The sequence below is a fragment of the Sinocyclocheilus grahami genome, unplaced genomic scaffold, assembly GCF_001515645.1.
Source record: "Sinocyclocheilus grahami isolate Dianchi unplaced genomic scaffold, SAMN03320097.WGS_v1.1 scaffold423.1, whole genome shotgun sequence".
Lineage (NCBI taxonomy): Eukaryota > Metazoa > Chordata > Actinopteri > Cypriniformes > Cyprinidae > Sinocyclocheilus > Sinocyclocheilus grahami.
The window spans coordinates 897,514-912,291 of NW_015505602.1; the positions used below are offsets into that span (position 1 = coordinate 897,514).

At 35.2% G+C, this 14,778-nt stretch overlaps 2 protein-coding genes across 2 annotated transcripts in view; both read left to right on the forward strand.

Annotated features, from left to right (window-relative positions):
• LOC107551438 (protein phosphatase 1 regulatory subunit 12A-like) overlaps positions 1-5,244 on the forward strand; it is a 28,558-nt gene extending 23,314 nt beyond the window's left edge. Inside the window, exons 20-22 of the mRNA XM_016233039.1 lie at positions 2,753-2,803; positions 2,917-2,967; positions 4,499-5,244. Of these exons, the coding sequence (XP_016088525.1) occupies positions 2,753-2,803; positions 2,917-2,967; positions 4,499-4,585 (189 nt within the window). The 3' untranslated portion in view covers positions 4,586-5,244. The remainder of the gene's footprint in view (positions 1-2,752; positions 2,804-2,916; positions 2,968-4,498) is intronic.
• Positions 5,245-12,705: 7,461 nt separating this feature from the next.
• The window catches only part of LOC107551409 (acid trehalase-like protein 1), an 8,505-nt gene continuing 6,432 nt past the window's right edge, over positions 12,706-14,778 (forward strand). Inside the window, exons 1-4 of the mRNA XM_016232992.1 lie at positions 12,706-12,763; positions 13,114-13,382; positions 13,454-13,664; positions 13,832-14,276. Coding sequence (XP_016088478.1) covers positions 13,136-13,382; positions 13,454-13,664; positions 13,832-14,276 — 903 coding nt within the window. The 5' untranslated portion in view covers positions 12,706-12,763; positions 13,114-13,135. The remainder of the gene's footprint in view (positions 12,764-13,113; positions 13,383-13,453; positions 13,665-13,831; positions 14,277-14,778) is intronic.

Here is a 14,778-nt window from a genome sequence, read left to right on the forward strand (position 1 = left end):
CAGCTATCCAATGCGTTGTGATTGGCCGAATACCTCAAGCGTGAGACGTAAATATTACGCCCCTCACATACTGTGATGCCGTGTCCCGGCCGGAGCGACGAGACAACATTAAAACCCATTATAAACGAGGCATTTGTTGCATCCAGTGAGGACATAATTACTGATTATAATGACTTATACTGTCTTTTTACATGTTGCGTTGCATCGCGCCGCGTAAACATAAAACTCTGTCTGCATTTGTGATCGGAGAAATAACAAACAATAAGTGCTACTCTACACTGCCCAAAACTCGCGTTTGAATCATCATTGGCAACGAAAAGCACAGCGGCCTAGCGTGCACTGAGGCCGGGATAGAGTGAGCTGAAGGGGGCTGGACTCCGCTTTGTCCACAGTGAAAGTTGATGTATTTCCTCAGCGACCAGCACGGATCAGCTCTAGGCATGACGAAGCGGATATCGTCCTCTTTTGGAAGACCAAACAAAGTAGTTTCGCTTTCACAACGAAGCACACAGCGTCTTCATGGCGGCGGCTGCAACAATACTACAGTGAGAATAAAAGTTATGCCTTCTTTCTTTGCGTGAACATTTGGGCGGCGTTATGAAAATCTTCCCACATCGTGACGTAGGTATGTGGGGGCGTGTTAGAACGAGCCGTTTTAGGTAGGCGTGGTTAACTCTTAACTTTTATAAAGAATATCTATTTGTATTTGAGACTTTAGTCTTAGCAACTTTACAGATCTTCTTTATGTACCAAGAGGTTGTAACACTCCACAGAGAAAGTAAAAATTGAAATCGCATCATTATGACCCCTTTAAGTTTTTGCATGTGTTTATGGTTTCTTGCTGACGTGAAATATTTTGTTTTCCTCATGCAGACAGACAGACACACGAGCAGCAGGTACAAGTCTGACCTTTGACCTTTCACTTAGTTTGGTGACGTCTGAGTCCTTCTCATTCTCTCTCGGTTTTTCCTTCCTCTCAGGTCTGATTTGGTCTTGAATGACTGTATTCTCACGAGGGGATCAGAGTCCAGGGACTTTAAGAAGGTCAGCAGGGGTTTGTGGTTTGGTTGATTGTGTTGGCAGGAGGTGTGTGTGTGTGTGTGTGTGTGTGTGTGTGTGTGTGTGTGTGTGTGTTTTATGTCTGTATCCGTGTGTGTGTTTCAGTTGTTCGAGGAGATGTCCAGGGAGAACCGCCGTCTGCAGTCACAGTTATCAGACACACAGAGAACCATTTCACTGACCCGGGTGGAGCTGGAAAAGGCCACACAGGTGCACACACAACACACACACTCTCTCTCTCTCTCTCTCACACACACACACACACACACACACAAACTCGCACACACTCACACTCATACACACACGCGCACACACTCACACATGCACTCACACACACACACGCACTCACACACACGCACTCACACACACGCACTCACACACACGCACTCACACACGCACACACACATACACACACACGCCCACACTCTCACACACGCACGCACACACACACGTGTGTCGGATTACTATGATAGCAGTTTCAGAAATACTTTACTTAAATATATACTTTCTTTTTTTCTTGTAGGAAAAGTATTACTTTTGATCAAGCATATAAAAGCATATCCTAACATCCATTTGTTTGTTTTTTTAAGCAGAGAATCAAAGAATTCATAAAATTAAAATTTTTAAAGGTATCTAATTTCTCAATGCTTACTTTAATATTTGATACTAACAATATTAAATATTAATGTAAGCATTGGGAAATTAAGAAAAATACAAAGGTAATCAAATGTAAAATAAAACTGATAAAAATATAAGTGAAGTCCCTAGACATTCCAATGCTGCTTTTAGTACTATTTTATATACTATGACTATATTTATAATATTAGTATTATTATTATATCATATATAATACAACTTAAGTTAAATAATTTAATAATTTTAGTTGAAGCTTATTATATTTCTAGAAACGAAAATGTAAATAAATACACAATAAATACACAATATTTATATCTCAGGGTTATTATAATAACTAAAACTACCAAAATCATTAAAAAAAACATTTTACATTTTCGTTACTAGAAATAAAATAAACTTCAACTAAAATAAAATATTGTAACACACTTAAGCTTATTTTATTGTTTCTACATTTCTCATTTTCATTTAGTTTAATATGATGTACTAAAAAAAACAAAGTAAAACTGAAATAAAAATTTATAAAAAAATTGCATACTTTTAAACTATGATATAGACACATTTTAGGAAAAAAACGCACTTTTTGAAATATGTTATATATAAAGTAATGTGTCTATACATGCAGTATATATATACAGTGGGTACGGAAAGTATTCAGACCCCCTTAAATTGTTCACTCTTTGTTATATTGCAGCCATTTGCTAAAATAATTTAAGTTAATTATTTTAGCAAATGGCTGCAATATAACAAAGAGTGAAAAATTTAAGGGGGTCTGAATACTTTCCGTACCCACTGTATATAGTATAAATAAAAGCTATTCGAGTGTGTGTGTATTTAGGTTGTTTTAGTTTACATTTGGATTTATTTATATATATATATATATATATATATATATATATATATATATATATATATATATATGAATTAATAGATGCACACAGATATTTTCATACTTGAATGACTGTACTGTAAAAACACTAATATTGATACATTTTTCTTTCAATATCAATGTGATACCATATAGCAGTATATTTGACTCCTGTGTTTGTGTTTTTAACAGCGGCAGGAGAGATTCACGGACTGCACGGCTCTGTTGGAAATGGAAAAGAAGGTGAGTTTACAGAACACAATTCTGCTGAACTAATGAAAAGCATTACTGTATATGTTATAGATGTTTTCAATCTAATGATGTCACTCCACATGCTCGTTTTCTCTGCGTTTCAGGAGAAAAGGATGTTAGAGAGACGTGCCGCTGAGTTGGAAGAGGAGTTGAAGGTGAGAGCGTGTGATCACGGAAGACTTGTTCTGATTGGCTCTCGTTCACTCAGATTGCTGATTGGCTGAGAGGCTCCTGAAGCGTTTCTGTCCACTGAAATGTTGTGAATGCATATATTTATCCCTGAGAGCAGTTCAGCCAACACGAGTAAAACCAGTTTAACGAAGCATTTGTCTTACACACTAACCAGGCATGACAAATATGATTAATCACACTTCTGCCATGTTAATGTGAGTTTAGTCACCTGGTTTCCATTTCTTCAGTATATTAATCATCAGCTTCTGTGTTGTGGCTGTGAGTTTGTAGCACTGCACTGTATTTTTACTCTTATTGAGAACAGAAAAATTACTTGAAACTGGAAACTTGTCATGTCATACCTGGTTAGGAGTGGTAAATTCTGGCATCATTTACTCAACCTCATGTTGCTCCAAACCTGTATGACTTTGCTCTGTAGAATGTGAGCTTTGTAGGTTTGAAATCAATGAGAAAAGTAATTAACCAAATTTTTTTTTTTTTGGATATGAGATGACATGCACACAAACTTGTTCAAATGAAAAGAAAACACCTTTTACAAACTATTTGATCAAAATTCACTAAAGTCTTAAAAGTTTGAAACCGATCAAGCCGCCAAAATAAAATAAAATGTAAAGCAAAAATGACACATTAATATTAAGTTTATTAATTATTATTAATAATATTTATTTGATCACTTATTAATAATATACACTTGACATAAATTATACCACTTGGTCAGTGGTCATAAAAAAAAGAGAAAGTAATAATATGAAAAAAATTATAAAATATATTGTTAATATAATATAATATAAATATCACAATTGCAAAAGCTCATGTTGAAGCCACACAAAGTGTTTGAAAAAATTTAAATGACAAAAAACAAAAATATGTTAATTTCAATTGTATTAATTATTATTGTTAATATTAATTTGATCCATTTTTAATATGTAATAGACATAACTAATAGTCCCTGGTCAGTGGCCAATCAAACTAAAATGTCAAACAATAATAAAGTTTTTTTTTTTTTATGTATGTATACGAGTATGAATTATTTTTGTTGTTATTAATAATAATAATAATACAATGTTATTAATAATACATCATTTATAGTCCTTGGGCAGTGGTCAAGTTAAATTAATTGTAAAACAAAAGTACTATATTAAGATCAATTTTGTGAATTGTAATTAATATTGATTTGATTGATTAATTACAATTAATAATTGATAGTGCTTGTCAGGGGCCAATCAAACTAAAATATAAAACAAAAATAATATAATATTATGATAATATAATGAATCGTATGGACTACAGTTTTGGAGCTTGACAGCTCACTGTCTTCTGTATTCTTACATTATTTGGAAAACAGCTGCTTGAACATTTTTCAAAACATCTTTTGTATTTCCTGTTTCCTTGGTTTGGAATGACATGGTGTCAGTATTTATACTTTACTGTGAACTGTCCCTTTAAATGCCGCCTCTGACAGCTGTTAAGAACTGGAGTGTGTCTGTCGCACAGGTTTTAGGGGATCTGAGAGCCGACAACCAGAGGCTGAAGGACGAGAACGGCGCGCTCATCAGAGTCATCAGCAAACTCTCCAAATGAAGACCGAGAGAGAGAAAGAGAAACCGTACCACCCCGACATCCTTCCCAAGAACCAAAGAATGCAAGAGAGGAGGAGAGTGTCACTGTTTTATGACAGCTCACAGTTAGCCCTGATCTTTTAATTTCCTGTGCGTGTGGCGTGTTTGAATTTCATCCAACTTCATCAGCGGAGCTTCAGATTTCCCTATTTCCCTCTCTCTCTCTCTCTCTCTCTCTCTCTCTCTCTTTCTCTTTCTCTCTCTCTCTCTCTCTCTCTCACACACACACTCTCTCTCGCACTCGTATAGGGACGCATGCACCATGCACATTCCCATAAGCGTGAGCGCGCACACTCCACACACATTCCACGAGTCTCAGGCAGCTGACGTCTGCAGTATTTTTGCATCTTTGCACAAACACACACACACACACACACAAAATGGAGAGGTTCAACCCTAAACTCCACTAAAGGTGGTCTGAACATGTCACTCCAATCCATCGACTCCAGAAACCAGCGCGACAATCATTCGTTGAAAACACCGAAAACACGCCAGCTGTGCCGTGTATCTTTTCCGGCAAGCCATGAGGAAATGTCTATTTTTGTGGTTTTTACCTTTGTTTGAATCATCCGTGCTCTCTGCGTCTTCTGAAGCGAGGGCGACGGCTTTGTTTATTGTGTAAATGTACAAACACACTCTCACACTCTCTCTCTCTCTCTCTCACACACACACACTCTCTCTCTCTCTCTCTCTCTCTCTCACACACACACACTCTCTCGCACTCGTATAGGGACGCATGCACCATGCACATTCCCATAAGCGTGAGCGCGCACACTCCACACACATTCCACGAGTCTCAGGCAGCTGACGTCTGCAGTATTTTTGCATCTTTGCACAAACACACACACACACACACACACAAAATGGAGAGGTTCAACCCTAAACTCCACTAAAGGTGGTCTGAACATGTCACTCCAATCCATCGACTCCAGAAACCAGCGCGACAATCATTCGTTGAAAACACCGAAAACACGCCAGCTGTGCCGTGTATCTTTTCCGGCAAGCCATGAGGAAATGTCTATTTTTGTGGTTTTTACCTTTGTTTGAATCATCCGTGCTCTCTGCGTCTTCTGAAGCGAGGGCGACGGCTTTGTTTATTGTGTAAATGTACAAATATTATGCATTTGAACTCATAACGCTATAAACTGTAACTTAATATCGACTTAATTTTCTCCACGTGTTGTTTTTCTGATATATTGAATGAATGTTGGCACTTAATAAAATGTGTTTGTAGACTAGTGCTTGTTTTTTTGGGTTTTTTACATTTGACGGTTTCTCTGCTGAGGTTTATTGTTGTGTAAGACGGCAGTTTGTGTTTTATTTGAGTATTCATTGACATAACTGACAGTCCCTGGTCAGTGGCCAATCAAAACAATGTAAAAGAAAAATATGGTTCATTTAAATTTGACAAACAAAAAAAGAAAAACCAAAATAATATATTTAAAAAGTGTAATATAATACTAAAAACAATCATAATAACATTAATATTAATAATATAATTAACATAATTGACCTCCCCTGGTCAGTGGTCAAACAAAATACAAATTTTAAACTACAACATAAAACAAACAAACAAAAAATTATATTAATTTGATTATTATTTTTCAGCAAGTCGTTTGAGCTCAAGGTCAGTGCACTAAACAACACAACCAAAGTTTTCATATTCAGAATTTTTAGGCATCATATACATTTGATTCAAACTGTTCATCATAAGAGCATTCGATTGAGTCTCAACATTTCTGTCAATAAAACATATTTGTATTTAACATTTCTGGACATAGAGTATGTTGCATTTTTGACGTGTGTTTAAATTGATAAGTTTAACATTTTGATTTATAGATTCGATTCAATACTTTTGAGCATCATATGTGCAAGTTTAAAAGATTGATTTGAAGATTCATCATGGGCACATGCAAATATTTAATTCAAATGACCTAGTTATTGCTTTTAGACATCATACACACATTTATACATTCATGTTCATATTCAGTGCTGGGTAGAAACTGATTACATGTCATCTGGATTAGGTAATCAGACTCCAAAAATTACTTGCAAAGTACTTGTAATCAGACTACAGTAACTTTTTTTATTGATTACATCCTATTAACACAATAGTAATAAGTTATTCAGAATTCATTGATTCTCTATCATTTTTTTGTTTTCATCTTTAAAATTTTTCTTTCTAAAATTGCCTTTAAACATTCAGGTACTAGTCAGGTGACTATAATTTTGCCCACTGGATTTATGAACATTTGCATGTTCACAGTTCTCTGAAGTTGGTTAATGGTCACATGACGTGTAGGTATACAAATTAAATATTCCAACTTTTATAATAAGCGCTTGATTGCTGTTATTTTACAATGATTTAATTTTTTTATTTTTATGATTAATTATTAGCTTTACATTAATCTCATGCAATTCGTTCACGAAGTCCAGTTTGGGAAATCTTGACGTAATGTTTAATGTGTTTCATTAATAACAACAAATGGAATGTATTTTCATTCTCTTTGTATTTTTACTAGTGCTGTCAAACGATTAATCGCATCCAAAATAAATGTTTTTACTTACAAAATATATCTGTGTGTTCTGTGTATATTTATTATGTATATATAAATACACACACACACACTATATATTTTGAAAATATTTCCATGTATATATTTATATTAATATAATTTATATTATATATAAATATATTTAATATATAAACGTAACATATTTTTCTTAAATATATACATGCATGTGTGTGCATTTATACATACATAATAAATAGACACAGTACACACGCATATATTATGTAAACAAAAACTTTTATTTTGGATGCGATTAATCGCGATTAATCGTTTGACAGCACTAGTTTTTATATCAATATGGTACAAGGATATCCTATTTCAATCAATGTGATGAATGAGTTGGGTCAAAAGTAATCTAAAAGTAGTACTATCTAAAATGTGTAATCTGTTACTAACTGCAATTTTTGTCATGTAATTTAGAATCAGTAACAGCTACCCAGCGCTGTTCATATTCATCCTTTCTGTCTACTTTTCGTTTAAAATTCTTCGGCACAACTTCAGCAGTTTGGTGTGTAATATATGCACGCTTGAAAGTTGAATTTCTAGAGTTGATTCAGTATTTCTGGCCATCATGTTCAAACACTAGCAGTATTAAGTCATCAGGACTTCTCCCTAATGCTGTGTGCATGTCTACCAGATGTGCCTCTTCATCAGATAGCAGAGGAAAAAAAGAAGAACAGCTGGAATAATGGATCCAACATTCCCACAGAGAGAAGGACAGGAAGTTACAGTAAAACCAGACCGAGTGAGAGCGAACGGCAAAATGATTCGTTCAGTGGCTAGTTCTTCTCGACTGACACCTTGTTTAGAAGGTCAAGAGAAAGATAAGAGGAGAAGAGAGAATCCTGAGGGCCAGAGAGCGTTAAAAAGACACTTCTGAATGGGATTCTGACACGTGCTGCACAGATCAGACATTTGCCTCTCGTTACCTTTGACGAACAACTACATGACCCTTGAGAATGAATGCCATCCTCTCATCTGTTTGTCTCATCTACATATACACTGACAACAAGGACAGCTCCTAATAAGGTACGCCGAGCCAGTGTTGCTGTAAATATCCCTGCGGCCTGAGAGAGAGAGGGAGGGAGGGTGGAGAGGAAAAGTCTGGGGAAAACAGAGCGGATGGATTGTGGCCTTATAAGGGTAAAGCTGCTCTTTTCCCAGGGTCTGGATCCCAAACTCCGGCGCGCTGCCAAAGCGAAACGGAACATGGTTTGCCTCCATCTACAGCCAGAATAGCATCATGACCCGCAGTGTTGCCAGAGAAAGTTACTAAAGGAAGGTCCATTTGTTGCTAAAAGTGACCTTGTGATGATATTTGATGTGCTTTTTGTATACAGAAAACGAACATTTGAATTGTAAAGAACAACATATTATACATTTGTTTAGTTTGTTAGGAAAATTCCATACGCATAAGAAGAGGCGGGCTCAATGTAAACCACATTTTTCACATTTTATAAATGACTTTATGTGTAAATCTCTTGGAAGAAACAAAAAAAGCATTGAAAACGTAATGCTCTGAAAGCATTGAAATTTGTGTCGCTTTCTTCTTCATTTTTTTCTCTCTTTTCTGTTTTCTCTGGCAGCTAATGTTAATTTGATCATGTGAATATGTAACACTTGTTGTGCTTGTGGCATTGAATAAATAAAGCATTGAAAAATGATTTTGTGACGGCATTGCGCGATGACATCAAACTACATGACCCTTGAGAATGAATGCCATCCTCTCATCTGTTTGTCTCATCTACATATACACTGACAACAAGGACAGCTCCTAATAAGGTACGCCGAGCCAGTGTTGCTGTAAATATCCCTGCGGCCTGAGAGAGAGAGGGAGGGAGGGTGGAGAGGAAAAGTCTGGGGAAAACAGAGCGGATGGATTGTGGCCTTATAAGGGTAAAGCTGCTCTTTTCCCAGGGTCTGGATCCCAAACTCCGGCGCGCTGCCAAAGCGAAACGGAACATGGTTTGCCTCCATCTACAGCCAGAATAGCATCATGACCCCGCAGTGTTGCCAGAGAAAGTTACTAAAGGAAGGTCCATTTGTTGCTAAAAGTGACCTTGTGATGATATTTGATGTGCTTTTTGTATACAGAAAACGAACATTTGAATTGTAAAGAACAACATATTATACATTTGTTTATTTTGTTAGGAAAATTCCATACGCATAAGAAGAGGCGGGCTCAATGTAAACCACATTTTTCACATTTTATAAATGACTTTGTGTAAATCTCTTGGAAGAAACAAAAAAAGCATTGAAAACGTAATGCTCTGAAAGCATTGAAATTTGTCGCTTTCTTCTTCATTTTTTCTCTCTTTTCTATTTTCTCTGGCAGCTAATGTTAATTTGATCATGTGAATATGTAACACTTGTTGTGCTTGTGGCATTGAATAAATAAAGCATTGAAAAATGATTTTGTGACGGCATTGCGCGATGACGGCATTGCGTAATCAACATCAAATCTCAGCAAAAATATATATTTTATATATGTTAATTTTGATTTGATGCATAATATAATATTAAAATAGAAATAACTGTATTTTTAAATACATTGAATTATTGAACACTTACACATTTTTGAATGATTACAATTTAAGTTTTTTTTAATAGCTAGTCAAATAGTAATACTACACATTCTCAGCAGTTATGCTTTAAGCAGTGTATTAGTAGTTAGTTAGTATGCTACACTCTAAGAAAAGTCTGTAAAAAATAGGGCACAATCTACTTTGCTAATATGAAAGAATTTTCCATATTGGTTTTTTACCTGCATTTTAAATTACGCATTGTGTTTTCGGGTTACAGGGTTACAATGGATAATATCCTGGAAAATTACTAGTATCTTTTCCATTTTTCTTACAGTGTACTAATTGATCAACAACCGCAGGTACAAGCTACTGACAAAGTGTATCATAAGTGAACAATTATTCAATTTATTATTATTAATATTATTTAATTGAACAATTGCAAATAGCAGCTAACTCAGTTCACGTGATGTGTGTACAGCTAGGCATCTTTGGTTTCCTCATTTTATGTAATGTGGATGGAAAATGTGTGCCTTTTTACAGTCACTTATCAAATGTTGCTAAAAGTTGGCAAAAAAAAATTTGAATTTTCCATATTGGTTTTTTACCTGCATTTTAAATTACGCATTGTGTTTTCGGGTTACAGGGTTACAATGGATAATGTCCTGGAAAATTACTAGTATCTTTTCCATTTTTCTTACAGTGTACTAATTGATCAACAACCGTAGGTACAAGCTACTGACAAAGTGTATCATAAGTGAACAATTATTCAATTTATTATTATTAATATTATTTAATTTAACAATTGCAAATAGCAGCTAACTCAGTTCACGTGATGTGTGTACAGCTAGGCATCTTTGGTTTCCTCATTTTATGTAATGTGGATGGAAAATGTGTGCCTTTTTACAGTCACTTATCAAATGTTGCTAAAAGTTGGCAAAAAAAAATTTGTAATTGCTAAATTTGTGCTTTTGGAAGAAAAAGTTGGTATAGTCTGAAAAGTTGCTAAATTTGGCAACAAAATGGCTAAATTGGCAACACTGCATGACCGAGAGTTGCACTTCCCGAAGGAAATTCCAGTGTTTCCAAGAAGTTTTGTGATCAGTCATGACTCATGACGACGGTTTCTAGGCCAACCTGGAAGTCTGGTGTGCTTCACATTTACTTGAAGCAACTTTCACGTTTTGTTCTACAACATCAATAATGATGAATATGAATTTTAAAATCGTTGTGTCACCAAGTTATAAACGCTCACTGAGCCCTTACGAAAATTAACCATGCTTTTACTACAAAAACAAACAAACAAACAAACAAACAAAGAACATGGTTATTGTAATTCAACCGTAACCACATATAACCATGGTTTTACTACACTAACCATGGTATTTGTAGTAAAGCTGTGGTTATACAAGTGGTAATCAATCAGCCAAAGAACATGGTTACACTTTTACTGTAGCCTAATAACACTTTTGCTATAATAATTATTATTATTATTTATTATTTAGTCATTTAGCAGACGCTTTTATCCAAAGCGACTTACAAATGAGGACAACAGAAGCAATCAGTTGTAGTATTAAAACAACTAAAAACAGACCCAAAACTAAAAGCTCAAACTTTATAAATAGAATTTTAAAAATAAAGAAATTAACTAAAAATGACAAATGCATACAACAAAATTTCAAAACTCAACATTTAAATGAAAAACAAAAAATAAAGCTAAAAACAATTCAAAATATTAAAGAACAAAAGGTATAAGAGTGTAATAATGATTCCAAAAAACACCAAAAAGCATCATGAATATGTGTATGTACAACCACACACACATACACACACATACACACACACACACACACACACACACACACATATATATACATATAATAAAACCATGGTTAATTTTCCATGATTCAGTTAGCTGTATTCCTTATGCAGCATTTTGTTATCAACTTACATTACAGCACGCATATCATTCAGAACTCATGTTTGAGGAATTACTCGTTATATTAAAGACATAGCCTCATTTTTCTGACATAAGCAGTCACATGGAAGCCTATTGTTATCACACAAATTTAAATTTTTCTCGCAAATCTAAGTATATTTCTCGCAATTCGGATATTTCCCTAGCAATTCTGAAAAAAAAATTTTTAATTGTGAGATAAACTTAAATAAAAAAAAATAAAAAGGTTGGTTTTACTACACTAACCATGGTATTTGTAGTAAAGCTGTGGTTATACAAGTGGTAATCAATCAGCCAAAGAACATGGTTACACTTTTACTGTAGCCTAATAACACTTTTGCTATAATAATTATTATTATTATTTATTATTTAGTCATTTAGCAGACGCTTTTATCCAAAGCGACTTACAAATGAGGACAACAGAAGCAATCAGTTGTAGTATTAAAACAACTAAAAACAGACCCAAAACTAAAAGCTCAAACTTTATAAATAGTATTTTAAAAATAAAGAAATTAACTAAAAATGACAAATGCATACAACAAAATTTCAAAACTCTAAATAAAAAAAAATAAAAAGGTAATTGCGACTTTTTATCTCACAATTCATACTTTTTTCTAGCAATTTATATTTATTTATTTTTAAAATATTTAAATTATATTTGTTATTTATGTTTATAAGTTTATATTTCACAATTCCGACTTTTATTCTCAAAATTGCGAGTTTATATCTTCAAAACAAATCATCTTTTTATATTATAACGCAAGTCCTGAACTATAGAAATAGAAATAGGCGTTCTTTGAAATAATTCAATACACATCCTGATTGATCACAATCGATTTTGATTTATCCATCCTGAGAAAAGTTATCATTATCACGTCTCATCGCTGTCCTGACAACATTTCGACTTTATATTTCAAAATAGGTGAATTCTTTAGACTGACCTACCTGACCAATCAGAGACGGTGTTTCGTCTGTTCGCCCCGCCCACTCCAGTCCCCTGACTGTAGCTCCGCCCCTTTTACTTCCGCTTTGGTGCATGAGCGAGAAGAGCAGAGCAGTGAACTTTCCAGCATTCAACAGGATCATCAGTAAGTACTAACCTTTTATCATAAAACTGGCTTTAGGAAATGTGTAACATCATTCATGTGACTGCTAGTCAAAGTGAGTAAACTCAAAAAGTATAATAGTCACGGGTTTAAATGACACATACAGTAAAAGTGTAGTGTAGTAATAGTTTCATGACTATTAAGCACGTTTTATTATTTTGTATTATTCATTGAGTGTACACATATGTACAGTGAATGAAAATGAACATGAATAATGAGAATATCTTGACATAGTGGAGGAGGTCTGTCTGTGATATGATTGTCACATAACAATGAATAGGGTTCTTGCATCTAGGTTACACATCCCATCTTTCCTAATGTTTTTCTTTCAGCACAAGGCAGACTTCCCAAAAGATGACCTCTGACCCCGTCGACCCGTACATCTTCACCTCTGACTCTCTACCGTCAGACCCTGGCTTCATGCCACCGCTGACCAACGGCTTGCTGGGATGGAGAGTGTTTGATACAATTATGCATATGGGCGGGGTTTATAACGGTGAAGGCGGGACTTGTCACCGCGGCAACATTCCTTGTCCTCTGGCAGTTCAAATGAAGATGGCAGAAGTGGGACGACACACGTACAAGTTAGACATGCACACAGGTTAGAATGCATAGATGCAGTATAATACTGCATTTGAGCTTACAGTACAAGACTCTCTTTCTGTGCATCAGGTGTTTTCTCTCACTCCGTGGTCACACCTCGTTTTGAGGCCGCTCAGGTTTTGTACGCTCACCGGCAGCAGACAAACCTCCTGGTCATGGAGGTTCTCCTCAAACGCTCTGAAACCAGCACTGAACCAATCACTATTCAGCTCGAAAGTTCTTTCAAACCCCAAAGTGATGACATTGTTTTCCAGAGTGCACCGGACTACGAGGGTGGGAGGTACTTCTGTTTATATAATATTTGCATTCTGGAATGAAATATACACTATGGTTTATAGTGCCACGTAAATATTGATGCCTTGATGCTGGCATGGCGTTAAAAAGTGAATGAATAAATAGTAGTGTATGCTTGCTTGTTTCCCAGAAGTGACCTTTTTTTCTCTTCAGGCATGTTTTTGGACAGACCGTCTCTTCAGAGGTTCCTGGAGGAATCCGTCCATTTGTGCACCTGATCTGGACGCCCATCACATCCACTCTTACCCTCCCATCCGATCAGAGCCAGTCCAGCTGGGTTTTCCTGGTTGCCGTTGCCGGTAGCGATGAGAGCGTCCGGTTGTGTTATGAAACTGGTTTGGGGCTTATTGATACTGGCGACTTGCGGCCCTCGCACCTGAGAAGCTGGGCGGAGCTTTGGAAGGGGAGCAGCATAGAGGTGGAGGGAGCAGAGAGTCTGAACCGAGCTCTGATTGGCTGCATGTTTTATCTCCTCAGTTCATTCCCGTCTTTAAGAGAGGAGGCAAACGCACCGGTTGAGTTTGGAGGCGTCAGTCCTGGGGGTTTGTCAAACGGGAGTAAAGAGGAGGATTACCATGGCCATGTGTTCTGGGATCAGGTGAGTTTAACACAATTCATCTGGTACAGCACTGGGGCATGATACTTTATGAAGTTATTCATAAACAGAGTAATTTATTATTTTTCTTATTCAACTAAATATTTATTTTTTATTATTATTTTTTTAATTATTTTTCAATATTAATTTCAAATATCGTAATATAAAACATTTAAAAAGACTTAAAATATAAAATGTAATAATATTTATTAATTAATTAATTTTTCTTTTTGTTGAAACTGATAAATTTGTACTATATACTTATACTGGAATACATTACATTTACAGGAATAAATTATATGTTAATATATATTCAAATAGAAGACTGTTACTTTAAGTTATAATAGTTTTATATATTATTACAGTTTTACTATATTTTGTTATTTAATAAATATAGCCCAAGATGATACTTCCAAAAATAAACAAAAAATCTTTAAAAAGGAGTCTATATGAACAGGTGCATCTCAATAAATTAGAATGTCGTGGAAAAGTTCATTTATTTCAG